Source organism: Pyxicephalus adspersus, chromosome 9 (assembly GCF_032062135.1).
Source record: "Pyxicephalus adspersus chromosome 9, UCB_Pads_2.0, whole genome shotgun sequence".
NCBI lineage: Eukaryota > Metazoa > Chordata > Amphibia > Anura > Pyxicephalidae > Pyxicephalus > Pyxicephalus adspersus.
This window is the reverse complement of record NC_092866.1, coordinates 38,564,491-38,580,404: the sequence shown is the minus strand read 5'-3', so window position 1 is coordinate 38,580,404 and position 15,914 is coordinate 38,564,491. Positions and strand designations below refer to the sequence as shown.

The window sequence follows — 15,914 nt, the reverse complement described above, 5'->3', positions numbered from 1 at the left end:
GATAACTGAATATTTCTATGACTACTCGTCGCAAACACCTAAAAAGTGTAAAACGCAGATTATAAAAAGGTCAATGCAATGTTTTGTCCTTATACATATGAAATATATACTTTTACACAATAAAATGTAAGCTACTTAAGCTACTGGTTATGTCACTTTCCCACGGATCAGGCACGCAACATAAAACACTAAACACTTACTAAAGCTACATACACACGTCCAACGGTTCTCGCCCGATAATCGGCTCAGGGCTAATATCGGGCGGGAATCTGGCATGTGTACAGCGCCGGTCTTCCATCGTCCGAACGACCGTCCTGGCGGATCCACAGACGACTAACAATCCTAATGCAAGGGAAGTGAAATAGCACGCAGCGGTGTACCGCTCTGTTGTTCTCTCCCTCCCCTCTGCATAGAGGAGAAAGGTACTGTATGTACAGCACTCATTCATGCATCGTGCAATAACAGTCTTTGGAAAGGATCGTGAAAGATCCTTTGCAACAACTATTATTGCACGTATATATACACCTATAGAAATCATGAGGATTTTAGGTTCAATAAGGCAGAGAATCCTGAATATTATTCAAAAATCCAGGTCCATACCTCAATTTACATCCCATATTCCCAAGGACCAAGGATAACCCATGCTTTACGACTAGAAGTTAAAGAAGAAGTGAATACAAGCAACTGCTAATTCAGTTAGGATTGCAAATGTAATTCTTGCTTTCCTATTGACATTTTTACAGTAGTATTTTTAGAAATCAAACAGGAAAAAAGTGATTTATTGATCGTTCGATAACATGTAGGTCAGAAATTTCACTTTAGTCCCCAAAGGACACCTTTGCTGTGCTATCTTATGATTTCTGGTAGCTTCACAATAGCCTATAACATGTGGGTAATCTTATGTTTATTATGTACATAATGATATTTACCAATAAGAGAAGACAATTAAAATGCTGAATTTAAAATCTTCTATAACAGAGTAAAAACATAAAAAGGATTAAATTAAAAAACACAAGTCTGCCTTCCTAGGATTGTGTTGCAGCTTTAATATATCACACAATTCACACTAATAGGCTATTGCTTATTGAATTTACATGTCATGTACTGTGGCCCATAATAACTACTCATAGACACAGAAAGCTGCAGTGCCACTTCACAAACCCACAAAAGTATGACATGCCATTATGCCATATGACATTACTTCTTTAGAAGGTGGGAGAAAATATAGTTTATACAGTACAAATAGTAGTACCCATTAGATGATTATTGGTCAGTCTCCTGCTTGTGTGTTGGGTCAGATTTATGATTAATTATTTGTTGACACTTTTTCCCTTGCAGATACTCTATGGCCAACTTGTACCACACTACAAAAAAAACTCAAATGATAACCTCTACCTTTTGACCCTAGCAACCTGAGCTCTTTTCTTGATTAGAGGAAGATTCTTTCCACTTAAAGAGCCCCATCTTTTTTTTTGTTTTGTTTTTTTTTACCTATACCATAATGATTGCAACAGAGCTATACAGTGTAAGGATTTCTTGTAAACTGTCTTCTGATACCATTGAACCACCTACATGCTGCTTGCTAAATGTGGCCAAAAGATAAAGTCAAAAAACTGCTTTGTGCATAAACATACATGTCTAAATGGCTAAAGAGAACTTGTATGTGTTATTTATGTGGGAAAGATAAAAAAGAAGGGGGCATTGGGAGGTATTACCAAGTGCCAACTAATATTGGGATAAATAAAAGTGAACTGAAGTTTCAAAATTTTTGTGATTGTTATTTCTTTATGAATCACCCAGATGGCTAAATGGATAGATCATTTCACGACTACAGCCAGGTATACTTGATCTTCTCACTATTTACAAAGCTATGTGTGAGACAAATGTTGCAATTAGATGGTAGACATGTAGGCATGATTGTTCAGCCCTTCAGATTGTCTTGCAGCTGACAAAACCATAAACATTTGCACTGTTTTTGAATGCTAAATTAACATGCAGATGGGGATAGCTGCAGTTGTCAGGCTTCCGTGTGAATCTAAAAATCCAGGTAAAACCATAGACAGTTATAGTTACCAGCTGCAGTTAATATCAGGGATTACAGACATCTCAAGCATATAACTCGTGAAGTTATAGGAATCACAAACAAGGGTACAATGTATTTGACATGTCAGCACAATTTCACAGTCTGGTTAAAAGGGTAAGGGGGGAGGGTCATAACCCTTTTTCTGGCAGAGTGGGGGATGTTGTTTTTAGCTCTCAGTTACAGCTACACTGTTTGGATGTTGCATTAGCAATTCATGCATATATATACATATCAAAAAATCTCATCAATTACATACTATTAACTATTCTATTTGCCTGCCATTGATATTGTGCAATAAAAGATAGTTATTATGTATGGTAAATATTTTTATAAAACCTATATTTTCTTTGGTGCTGTACAATATAAATTATTATATTATGTGAGCCATTAGATTCTTCCCCCACTATTCCTGTTCTGGAGACAGCTCAAACTCTTGTAAGGGATACAAATAAACTGTGCTGATGATCTTACATTAGAAACAGAACTCAGGAGGAGTTTATTATTCATTCAAAGGCAGTGTACAAATAATTTATATCATTTATATCAATTTATATCATAACAATCTGCTCATTTGAAAGAGCGCTCAAAACCCATTTTTTCAAACTTACCCACCCATCTTCTTCCGTCTTTTGAAACCATCACTACATATGTCCCATCCTATTGTGTGTGAAATTCCCCCACCTACTAGATTGTAAGCTCTTTGGGGCAGGGTCCTCTACTCCTATATCACTGTCTGTATTAGTCTTTAATTTGCAATCCCTATTTAATGTACAGAGCTGCGTAATATGTTGGCGCTATATAAATCCTGTTTAATAAAAATTCAGTTGCCTGCATCAGCAGACTGTACATTATTATTAATATACAGTATTTATATAGCGCCATCATATTACGCAGCGCTGTACAAAGTTCATAGTCGTGTCACTAACTGTCCCTCAAAGGAGCTCACAATCTAATGTCCCTACTATAGTCATATGTGGTTATTGTAGTCAATTTAGGGGAAGCCAATTAACCTGACTGTTTTTGGGATGTGGGAGGAAACTGGAGGAAACCCACGCAGACACGGGCAGAACCTGCAAACTCCATGCAGGTAGTGTCCTGGCTGGGATTCGACCTAGGACCTAGCGCTGCAAAGGCCGGAGTGCTAACCCCTGAGCCACTGTGCTGTACATCCAAAAGGACAGGTACAAAGTACAAAAAACAATAAAAGCTCATGTGAACTTTTAGTTTAAAGGTTTGTTCACTCCAGCACCATGCTGTAACATGCAGTAAGACACTTGTATAAATACCTGTGATAACGTAAAATGTATATGTTGGTGTGTTGCAGTACCATTCATTTTGACATGTAACCCAATGCATTAGTGCAAATGGACCCTAAAACAGTTTAATTACAGTTGCATCAAACAAAAAGGTTCACAAAGTCTGAAAGTTAGTTTTCTTTAGAAAACAGCCACAGTCATTACCTTGCCATCTGCAGAGCCAAAGCTTTAAAGCTCTTTGCAGAAAAACACATGCAAGTGTCCTTCTGTACAGCTTGATAGTAGGGGTCTGGAGTTTTTTACTCAGGCTGTGACTGTTTTCTAAAGAAAACACATTGTAAGACATTGCACACCTTCTGTTTTGAAGTTGAATGTACTTAGTAGAAGTAAACTAAAAGTAAACATTGCAATATTAGCCATGGAAATACAGGTGAGGCCCTTTAAGGGACAGCAAGTGACATGACTACTGACTTTGTAAAGCGCTGTATATTATGTTGGCGCTATATAAAAAATAGTTAATAATAATACAGAGTTGTACAACACCAGTAAATGGTGGATGCCTTAACATCTGAACAGTGATGGGGACAGTTGAGTAGAAATAACTTTATATGGTAAAACTTTTTTTAGCTGGAGGGAGCTTTGCTCTCTCAATATATATTTGTCTTTCTCTTGAAAGTAATGCTGCTATTTGTTTTCTTTCTTTCTTTTTGGTAATCAAGGCTGCAATGGACAAATTTAACAGTTAATCTGAATGTGTATTAGGGTAAAGAGCCAGAATCCCTGTGCACACTACGAATCACTACTTCTGTGATATATGTGCATTGCAATCTTTATGTAACATTAAAACAAAATACAGACAGACAATACCAACAACCCCAACATTTCCCCCTAAAAATGCTTTCTGTAGGGTATGCTATTTGGCATCATAAAATGTAGCAAAAACACATCATTTCACTTGTTTGCATGCAGGCACCATTATTATTTGAAAGTGCTGTTGTATTTGTCCTTCCGCGGACACACCCCAGTATATGACAGTATTTTACATTTTATGACATCTCTCCCCTCAAGCACTCATTGTAGCTTTTAAAACACCATTTAATCAGCCGGTAAGTAGAAATTATGGCAGCTAAACTGCAGCATTAAAAGCTTAGCAAGCTTTTGTAGCTGTAACTATCAGAAAGACTAAAAAGTGAGGGGATTTACATAACTATTTTTGTCTTGTCTGGTCAAATATATATCTATAAACGTAAATCCAAAAAAAAGAGCGGGAAGAGATCTAATACCAGCTGTGCATACAAAGCTAGCTCCTGCTGGAGCAACTTAACCTTTATGTGATACAGCTTGTATACAAGCTCATTAATAAAACAGGTGCCAAAGGTGCAAGAACATTAAATACTCCTATGGATTTAAGATTCTCCTACATTATTAACGCATAACTCACTACAACTATATTTTAGTTTGGTATATGTTTGCATGTTTAATACTCAGTAGTTTATTTATTCCCTCAAGGATGCCAGGAGTGAGACGTTGCTGCCATTGCCTTGGACACTCGAACAGTCCCACGCTTCTTGCTGAGTTGGGAATTCATGAGCAGAGGCCTCTCCAACAAAATTCCTAAGAAATGCTGCAGGATGGAGTGATTATAACCCCTCCCCCATCCATATGAACATATAAGCTTGACATGTGCTAGAATGTATTACTTTGGAGTGTTCATCAGAGCTTGGAAAACTTTTGAGCATGAGGGTAGTTTGAATGTTTACCATCTAAAGTCTAGGAGCAGATTGTAGTGATGAAAAAAACACAGGGCCTCATTGCAAAGGTTTAATGGGGCCTTTTATTAGTTACATGTAGCCTATACCAGGGGTCTCCAACCCCGGGTCCGTGGCCCATTAACCCGTCTGACAGGTGGGCTGCGGCTCTGGCCGGTGCAACCCACAGCAAGGTCAGGAGAAGGATCCAGCTGGGGGGGGGGCACATCGGCCAGAGCCGCGGTTCATGTCTCTGGTACACATTGCAGGCTTAGGGCAGTTGTGTCTCTGGACACAACCCACCCACTCTCCCATAGCAGGTTTAAGTGGGCCGGTTCTGGCATCATGACGTCTGGGGGGAAGTTTCTACCCCTTTCAGTGAAATACAGCTCCCTGCGCTCACACGGTCTGGAGTGCGTACATTTAGTGGTCCCTGAGCTCCAAAAGGTTGGGGACCACTGGCCTATAGTACACCGTTTAAAAAAAATGGTGGCGAGTGGACAATATTACACCCCTTCTGGGCTTCTATGCACTAACTCTGGGGACACTGTAACTGATTACCTAGGAATGCACCTAGTAGGCGACTTCACAATCTTCAGATGTTGACGAGACAATTTCTCCTCAGCTTCTGATGTAGCACTGAGAGGGTGCTGTGTTTCAGGGGAGGGGGGCTAATCCTTTGCAATCAGCCAGAACTATGCTGGCTTAGGATATGGATGGGTGATCTTGTCAAATACTGCATTTTCATTTGAACGCATGCAGTTTTGGAAGAGAATAGAGAGGTATGTTTGACTTTCTATGCCTAAAAAGATTTAATGCACCCCATTAGGACATATGGTGTTCAAAGAAACACAATGCAATTAAGGTCAAACTCAGCCTCTAAATTGTGTTGTGTACAGCTGCCTTCAAGTCAATGGGATTTAGGTCATGCATCAACAAACATGGGAACAGAGCCTGTTTTGAGGGGCCAAACTGGGCAATAGCTCCAGAACCCTCACCTTCATCGGGAAGTGCATTAGGGGCCCCCACCTCACATTTGTCCAGATCCACATTTTGTCCAAAACTATCCCCGACAGGATAACACCTATTGTAAGAGAGCCAGACTCTTAGTAAAAAGGATCAATGTGCAAAGTTGTACAGGTTTTACAATAGAAGCAGTCTGTACCCTCTAACCCCTGAATCAACATTTAATATGAGGTAAAATTGATGCAAACTTTTTACCATCTCCGGTCACAAATAGACCAGGACCTCCTCAGAACTTGGGCCCTTCTTGGGCCATGCAGGGTGCTATAGCTTTAGTTACTCCCTTGCATAAGTAAACATCCTAGAAAAATTCAAATCCCTAAAAAAGTGTCCTGGGACTTTCCTGAAAATTGGAATAATATTGACTGTTCTTCTGCTATTGTGTGCAGGGAGGGATGGAGGAGGGGCATTGCCTGGACACCTGCTACAGCCTCAGGCCAGGTACAAGGGAGCTGACAGAAAACCTTTAGGAACTCCAATATCTCTGAATACGAAAGCATTTGTGCCATTTATAACTGCCAGGGCCCTCATTTGTCCCAGATATTGGAATATTTGCTTTATAGATAAAAAGAGAGTATTGATAGTGTTTAAATGATTAGGAGCAGTGAATACCCCTCACCTGCTGCCTTTCATTCAGCCCCATCTCTGTGCATAACAAAAGCCCCCACGGGCTGTGTGAGGTGAATGGCCTTGGGGGATGTTTTTTTGCTATGTGGCTGAAGGAGAGATGGAGGGGAGTGGCTAGAAAACTACAAAGTATCTATAGAACTTCACATTCACAGGGACAATATCTGAGACACTTTCCTCGCCTTGTTACTTAATGGTCTGCTGTGACTTGCACACAATAGTAATAGTATTCATCAATCTATGCTCAGGAATTTCCCGCCCAGCACATGACGTCACCGGTGCCAGGCGGCTGGAGTGTGACCGAGGGAGGTGAGCTGCGGTGTCCTGTGTGGAAGGTGAGCACTTTTATCTCCCACGGGTGAAGAGTTGCCCAGTAACAGTCCCGGGAGCACAGCAGGTCTGGTTGCCAGGACTCCGCAATCTGCTCTCATTGTCCCTGCTCCGGCATCCGGAATGTGATTGTCCACACTCTGACATCCAGGATCCGATTACCGCGCTGCTGTGATTGGCTGGCCGGCCCCTGGGGATTGATACAATCCATACACTGCGCTGTTTAGGATCTCCTCATGATGCAGGAGCTGGGAACTCCGATTCCTCCATCACTACTCAGAATGGGACCTCATCCTGCTCATGGCTCTGACCGTGCATGGCTCTCCCGCTGGCTGGAGGTGAGCGCAGAGACTCTCAGAGATCTCCATGCAATGAGACAAGAAGCAGAGGAGAGGGTGCGGCGGGTGTTGGAAGACGAGCGGACCTCACAGGAGGTCACTTGGACCAAATGGCAAAGGAATGCGCCTGCCGAAAACGACGTGACCCGGGTCCTGACTAAACTTAGGAGTAGTCCGGACCTCGAGCTGGAACATATTGAAGAAGAGGTACTGGGGGTTACGGAGAGGAGAAACACCTCAGGAAAAGAGACCGCCAGCCCGCACATTCCAGAACTGCAATTTAGTCCGGGCAGAGGTCAGCGGCCACGTGACCCCAAATATAGCAGGGTGGCATCCTGCCAGGTCCAAGAACTGGCACAGGAGCTGCAACATAAGATGATCATAGGAGAAAATACTGGGAAAGTCAAAGCTGCAGGATCCATAGAGAGAATGGACCATGGCTACAGAGCAGAGAGGATACACAGCAGAGACCATGGCTGCAGAGTGGAGAAGATGAACGGGATGGATTATGGCTGCAGAGTGGAGAAGATGGATGGGATGGATTATAGCTGCAGAGTGGAGAAGATGGACGGGATGGATCATGGCTGCAGAGTGGAGAAGATGGACAGGATGGATCATGGCTGCAGAGCTGAGAGGATACGCAGCAGAGACCATGGCTGCAGAGCTGAGAGCTGTCAGAACACCAGATGGGGGTCTGTAGAAGGCACATATCTCAGTGCACAGGAGAAACCACACACAGAGGTGAGATTACAGTGAATGTGATTTGTGTTTGTATAGCTATGAGAAAAGGGTTTGATTACCATAAGGGAGATTTACCTTCACAACACATTTAGAAAAAAACTTCCAAAGTGAGGACACTTCCCCTCTTAGTTGTCCCTGAAACAGGCTTCTCCATTGGAACACATCCACTTATTTCTTCCTCTAAAATGTTAGATTTACCCCCACTCCCTTTCTACATGACAATGGTCACCATGGTCTAACCCTGCCTTTCTAAATCCTTGTACCCCTGTGGAACCCCTAGTTGAAATTTCAGGTCTCATGGAACCCATCAGGAAACCCTCAATAAACCAATTATTTGGAGGTTTGTGGAGAAAAAATGTCTCTTAAATTAGTAGCCAATGGGAAGAATGTTCCCCTCCCTACAATGTTGGCTAGAATATCACTCCTATAGACTTTGAAAAAGTTAATTAGTGTTGGCCCATGATATATGTAGTCATCGTCAAATAGGAGATCAATAAACAACTCCTGGAGGAACTCTGGGGTTCCAACTTGGTTGAAAACAGATGTTTCTGGGAGATACACTTTAGAGCAGCATTTCTCAAGTTTTTTTTTTATATCTACAATAAACCTTTAAAGTAATTTTCAGATTTTAGGGACCCCTGGTAAAATAAACTTAAATGGGTCAATAGAAAATGCCTCCTATATTGAGGGTCAGTGTGCCCCATATGGTGGTGGTTAGAATATAACCTTACAACTACAAAAAGCCAGTAGTGTTGCGCATGTGCCATTACACCTGGAACTATGCAGGAACTGCATCAGAGAAATTAACAGTCAGCCACAGCTCAAAGGAACGCCTTATAACCTCTGAAGGAACCCCTAAAATTCAATGTAACCCTGAAAGAATGGCTGCTTTATAGTGTATCTTAACCTAAAAAATGTCATATATTACACGTGACTAGGCCTTGAATCTGGCAGCGGCATTTGTGTTGTTTTTTCAGGCTTTATGATCCTAGGAAGACAACACTTGATCATTGCACTGTAACTACAGAGGAGCAATGTTGTCATCCTAGGATAGGACTACAAAAAAAGCCTCTGCAACTCTTTATTTTAGTTTACTTTATGGATGGGCCTGACTTGTTAGACAGGAGAAATGCAGCTGATGGGACTTAGCTACATAGGTAATAGTAGACCTCTTGTGGGGTCTCCTTTTTTATTTTGTCATCTGTGCCCTATCTAGGAAATATCACTTCACTTACAGTCCTGTACTGCAGGCACAACAAGAATTGAATAGAAAATTCCCTAAAGTGAGATAAATATTCTTGTAATTGTCACTGAAATAGGTGTCATCAATCGAAGATTTCCCTTTTATTCTTGGATAGGGTGTCACAGTATTCCCACAATGCAGCTATGTAAATCCAGCCTAAATATTTTAAAGATCCAGGAATTCTGCTTTGTGAGCGGACACTATATATTGTATGTAGCTCTCACAGTAGCAGTGATAGCAGGAAATGCCTTTATCCCAGAATGAAGTGTGTATCTGTATAAGGTGTGTGTTTGTGTAAGGTGCGTATAGAGTTTCTGTGTGTTAATTGCTGGGCAAAGTCTTGCTGCCATACTTGGAAAAGACTAGGAAATTAGGATGTCAGCAATATTTAAGTGCTGATAAAGATGTGGATAACAAACTACAGAATATTTTAGTGTAATTATTCAGGATCATATAAAGAAATTCTGATTAACAACCATAAATGTCTTATCTTGCTGCTGCTATACTACACAGTACTGTGCTGTATTTTGTCACCATCTAGAATGTATTGGCGGATAAGATTCATACAGTTGTCAAATGTGTACTTCCAAGCTTCAGTGCCTCATAAGTCACAAAGTTTCTCAGGTCTAAACAATAGAAATACTATATAACATGATATAAATCTTATCTGCTGGTAAATTGAAATGTCTCCCTATTTCTGTGGTGTCAACATCAGAGTACATCAAGCCATTCACATCAGAATATTATTAATTTGGTGCATATTAAAGTTGGACTTAGTTAATTAACATCATGAGTGCATTTTTCAAAGTTGTTGCTTCCAGTTCCAAAAAAAAAAGTTCCCAGGCTTTTTTTTCAATGGGAGTGCGCCATCAAGTGGATAGTCTGGTTAACTACTTAGATAACAGACACTGTTGATCCAGGGAACATCCGATTGCCTCATAGAATCAGGAAGAATTTTTTTCCCCTGTTGAAGCAAATTGTACCAGGGTTTTTTTTTTGCCTTCCTCTGGACCAACTAGGTCTTTTAGGGTTTTATATCTGGGATATGTTTATTTCCCTAGTGATTGTACTTGATGGACTTGCGTCTTTTTCAATCTAACCTACTATGTAACTATACTTTTCACTATATATCACTGTGTGTGAGAGGTTTTAACATTGCAGCTATGAGCAACAGAGGAAACAAAAGCAGGTTTTACTACTTGGGCATGTGTTGTTTAACTGGCATTTATTTATACAGTGTCATGTTTTGTACACAGAATGTGGATCTAACAACATAAAAATTCAGCTTAGACAAGGCAAAGAACCATGGGGTTGCCATGCCTGACATTGTCATCACTGGCATCAATATTTTGAGTGGCTAATCCTAAACAACCATGAAATGAAAGTCTGCGTGAACTCAGACCACTCAATCTATAAAAAACATTGAAGACATCTGCATGCAGGCCATTAGCATTTTTAGAAGGAGAAAATACCATTGGTAGCTCTATATTCTAAACTTTCACTTAAAGAACCTTGTCATACACCATTCATTCCTTCCTATTAAATTATGTAAGCATTTTCATATCAGTCTCACTCTGTGCTGTCATGTTAATGACACTCTGTGGTATTTACTTTCACTCCTCCCAGACACCCTACATAATTTTTGAAAAGGAAACTGCGAATAAGCGTTTCAAATACTTGATTTGTCTGTGCCGTTATTGTGATTGGTGACAAATATGTAAATATTTCAGATTATTAAAACAATATATTTTGATGTCATTTGAACAATGCACAGATGCATTGCTGACTAGTAATCCCATATAAATAAAATACCATTAGATAAATATCTTTAGCCAAAGCTTTGTTTTTCTTTTGGGTAAGAGAAAAAACACTTCATTATTGTAGTCTGTGTTCCTTTAATTTTCCTGCCTGATAAACTGTTGTCACCTGAATAATAAGTGAGGAGAAATCTCTAGTAAAGCCCCAGATAGCAAGAACCAACAGGAACACCATCCTTGTTCAGTCATCAAAAAACTAAAATAAAAGCAGTTTTAGCTAGACCTAAACTTTAAATATATTTTTTCTCATTTACTGCATAGTTGTAATATTTGTAATTTTTTTGAATTATAACATATGGTTGTATACTGTTAATAGCTCAATGTTCCTTTATCATTTAGAGTTTGGTGCTCCATTAAAACATTTTTTTTATCTTTCCGTTTTTCCAGCCAACAGAACTTCCCTTACTGTGTAGGATTGGATCTGGATCCTTGCCACCTCGACTGAAACTTGGAAGTTCTGGAGTGAGCAGTGAAATTCTGTTTACAAGAAGGTTCAGTGGAAATTGTTTATCATCTCACAGCTCAGGTATAATTGAAATTTGTTACAAAAACTTTTGAAAAATGATCCTGGGTGCCAATATTATATATATATATATATATATATATATATATATATACATAAATTAATTAGTCCAGATGAACTGATAGATGCATATGCAACATGTCTGGTCCTCTCCTCACGGTCACTGTCTGTATTTGTCTGTTATTTGCAACCACTATTTAATGTACAATGCTGCGTGATGTGTTGACGCTATATAAATCCTGTTTAATAAAAATAACAATCTAGATTTGTTGAACATTTGTGTTTGGAATATTTTTTTTATGCATGTGACAGTTAGGATCATTTTATTTTTGCTCAGAAATGGAATAATGCAGCCAACACAATTCTGTATTATTCTTGTTTAAGTTTAATATTTTATGTACATTCATACTGCAAACCAACTTGTTTAGTACTGCAGAATATCATTCAGTATTTTTTCTCCCCTGCAGGATTCTATGAGAGCAGTGATTTGGACTCCATTTTGTCATCTTGCTCTTCACTTTGTAGTGAATTCTCCTGTCACACTTCCACTTCTATGACATCTCCACACCAAAACTTGATAACGAGACCAAGGTCCATAGACTATACTAATGAACGCAGGAAAGAATTGCAAAAAGGAAGAGTACAAACAAGGAGACCCATATCAGCAGGTACCAAAGAGACTAAAAAAATTCATATTTTCTGTCTCCATGTAAAATCAAACATAATATGATATGTCTTTGTGTGAGCTTAGCTGTTACTTCACACTTTTATTTTTTTTCTGGCAGGGGCCCTGGAAAGCTTTTCTCTTTCCTCCAGTTCCAGATACGACATCAATCAATATGACCGGACTACCTGTGACTATACATATTTTTCTACTCCCCCACTTTGTGCTATCCAGTTGCATCGTAAAGCTGAACGCTATATTTGCAAACTAGCACTCAAATACCGCTGTAAGCCAGGAGTGAATAATCCTCTCCCTGACCTTGGACCACCAGCTCCTAGAACTCCAGTTCCTTCTTACCTTTATTCTGAGTGTCATAACAGCTGTCCCCCTTCACCTAAAATGAACTCTCTATCTTCTAGCTTAGAAGACATACGTAAAACCCCCAAAGGCTCATGGGGACGTTTCTTTAGTCGTGTCAGGCTCAAAAAGGACTCAAGGATTGCAGCTTCAGAGCTAAACCTTCAGCACTGTATCAACAGTCCACAAAAAAGCCTACGGAGTCCATCCCTCGCAGATGGTCAGCTTGTGAGGACAAAATCCTTTCGTGATTTGTTATCCATTAAACCATTTAAGAGAAGTCAGAGGGGACTGAATAAAATATGGTAAAAGGGGAATGAAAATCCAATGGCATGGCATAACATGTAATTTGTAAAAAGTAGACTTTCTCATTCTGGTAACTCTCTATGTAAATATATTTCAAATAAAGCTTTTAAATTATTAAAGTGTGTGCTAAAAGAAATATTTAGGCTGCCAGTACTGACATCTTTCAAACTAATGCTAATTACTTGGTTGTAATGCTGATCTTCTGCCTTCAATGCATTACAAATCACTGACATGGAACAAATACTAATCAGTTCTGACTTACCAGGTTACCTAATTGTGCAAATAAAAGTGGTGAAAGCAAGTACAGCAGCCAAACAATTAGTATTTTCTGCAGTAGGTCAACAATGGCAGTCTATATATCTCCTTCATGGAAGAACTCCATGTATGTTCCCACCCAATAGTAGCCAAGCCTATCTTTCACATATGCAGCATACCCACTGTAAAGTAATCTGTGATTTTGTACTGCTGGAGCTCAAAAGTAAAAGCAAAAGACATTCCAATCAAACTAAAATATTTGATATAATAATGTAATATGGTTACTTCCAACTGTATTGTACGGTGAAAACACAGAGTTGAGAGAAAGGTTTTTATAGTATGTTATGCCGAACTTTACTTCTGCTTTAATATAACTGACTTTTTTTTGTTTTTACTACAAAAGTACTGCCATCTTAAATATGTTATGCTGTATTTTGTTCAAACTCCAATTTTAAGATTTATTTCCTCTAATGGCAGTTATTCTGCTCTCCTTCTTTCTACCTTTTGCACTTTTAGCTTCTGAATTTTGCACTTTGTGTTTTATTATCCTATGCAGCAGAAAGGTAAAAGGCATTTAGACTTGTTCAGGCAAAAGGTTTCCTAAAGCAGTGGTCACCAACCTTTTTGGACCGGCAGACCACTAAATGAGCATGTGCAGGGAGCCGGGTATCACCTTTATTGATGTCATGATGCCTAAACCCACCCACTCTCCCATCACAGGTCTGAGTTTCTGGACATAACCCACCCACTGTCCTCAGCCTGTGATCTGTATGGGGGACATGGTCCAAGGCTCTGGCCAGTGCGCCCCCCCCAGCAGGATCCTTCTTCTGACCCCGCTCGGGGGTGCACCGCCCAGAGCCGCAGACCACTGATTGGCGACTGCTGTCCTATACGGTCACGTTCAACCAGAACCAATTTGGCCTAGTTTGTAGTAGATGGTACAGAGTTAAACCACCTAAAATTCAATATATTTCTCGGATAGCTAGCTTTTTGTGGCATAAATATGCTTATGTTCGTGGCTCTGCACACCTCTTGGTGGCATAACGAATGGTTCCCAGTTTCCTAGTGGTTGTTCATATGTTATCAAAATGTTATTTGTTTATATTATGGCAAATGCCATAAGTGACTAAATGTTGCAAGCTGTGTTTACTTTGCAAGCCAAAAATACCTCTGTGTACCTGCATTATAAAAATAAATTTCTCACTCTGTTCTAACGTTGGGGAAGCGTCTGTGTAAACTAGGCTTTAATGTGTATTAACAAAAAGAACACAAAATCCAAAAAAAGGACATGGCACAAAAGTAGAACAAAATAAAACATTTGTATATCTAATACCACTGCAAGAACATTTCTCGCTATAAAATTGTTAATCGAAACTGCTTATATATATATTTTTTTTTTTTTTCATAGAATATAGGTAACGTTCAATGGTAAGACTAAGCAATTCCTAATTAATGGACCACACTTTATCTTTTACCCTGTCACTGCCTTACTGTTTTTTTGGATATATGCATTTTTCCCTTCTTTGTATTTGCAGAATAAAATACAATAAAAGAAACAACTTTTCTTTTTAAAATTTCAAGGCAATTTGTAAAGTGTATCTATAGCCACATTAAAAAAAAATGTCATTCTTTTTGATGCTACCAAAAAGGTGTTTCTTAGGGTAACCATGCATACATAATTAAGCCTTGATGGCAACACTTTCCTTCCCACCCCTGAGCAGTTCAAGCAGCCATTCCAAAATAGTAATGTTTAGCCAGAATCAAGTACACGCTTGTCCACATTGTATTCTCTCCTACATCCTGAAAATTCTAACAGTTTTTTGCAACCAAAGAAATGAGTGCTATTCTCTACTATGGAGAAGTAGCAAGAGGGCTGTACAGAGCTCCAGACTGCTGTTTGTCACATCAGTTATAACATTAAAACGAGTAACAGATTGTATATGATAAATAGACTATTATTTTTTATATAGTGCCATCATCTTCCATAACCTTGTACAGAGAACAATATAGACAGTAACAGGTCTAAACACTGATGTGGAAGAAAAGTCCAAGAGTGGTGAAGTCCTTCAGATGATTTGGGTAGAGAAAAGTTCAAGATGAATGAAATATTTATTTGATGCTAAGAGATGAGTTCAGAGTACTGGAAAATAATTACCTGGGTCAAAGGCTGAAAAAAGATCATGGAGTATTAGTAAGGAAAAGGGCATGTGAATTTACTATCAGAACACCTTGTCTACTTTGTACAGGGCTAATTCATTAAGCATATGAGACCATTCCATTTATTCTGGATACCAGACTGAAGCAGTTGTAAAAATTAATGTTATTGAGTCAGTTGAGACATAATAAAAACATTTAGCAATTTACTATGTTAGACTTATTTACAATGTCAGGAAAACATGCATAGTTCATACTGTCCAGGGGAAAAAGATTTGGGGAGGGGAGGGGGAGAGTCAAAAATGCACAAGGCATTGGGTGTTTTGGTATATCATATGCCTATTAACATGCAACGCCAAGCTGAAATCTTTAAAGCTAGCAAAGTACTTTCTAGCAGCAATGCTAGCAAATTTCTAAAGGAGTGACACCAGAGATTTTTATCCAGGGAA

General features: G+C 39.3%; 1 protein-coding gene across 1 annotated transcript; it reads left to right on the top strand.

Annotated features, from left to right (window-relative positions):
- Window positions 1-7,009: 7,009 nt before the first annotated feature.
- On the top strand, window positions 7,010-14,710 carry LOC140337792 (uncharacterized). The gene is made up of 4 exons (XM_072421595.1): window positions 7,010-8,146; window positions 11,594-11,732; window positions 12,197-12,397; window positions 12,515-14,710. The coding sequence occupies exons 1-4, from the start codon at window positions 7,304-7,306 to the stop codon at window positions 13,057-13,059; spliced, it is 1,728 nt and encodes a 575-aa protein (XP_072277696.1). The 5' UTR covers window positions 7,010-7,303; the 3' UTR covers window positions 13,060-14,710.
- Window positions 14,711-15,914: the final 1,204 nt, after the last annotated feature.

Bases quoted from the DNA above. Each gene is read 5' to 3' on its own strand.
- LOC140337792 (XM_072421595.1), top strand. From the start codon at position 7,304: ATGATGCAGGAGCTGGGAACTCCGATTCCTCCATCACTACTCAGAATG. The intron at 11,733-12,196 runs GTATAATTGAAA...TCTCCCCTGCAG, and splicing joins TTTATCATCTCACAGCTCAG to GATTCTATGAGAGCAGTGAT. The intron at 12,398-12,514 runs GTACCAAAGAGA...TTTTTCTGGCAG, and splicing joins AAGGAGACCCATATCAGCAG to GGGCCCTGGAAAGCTTTTCT.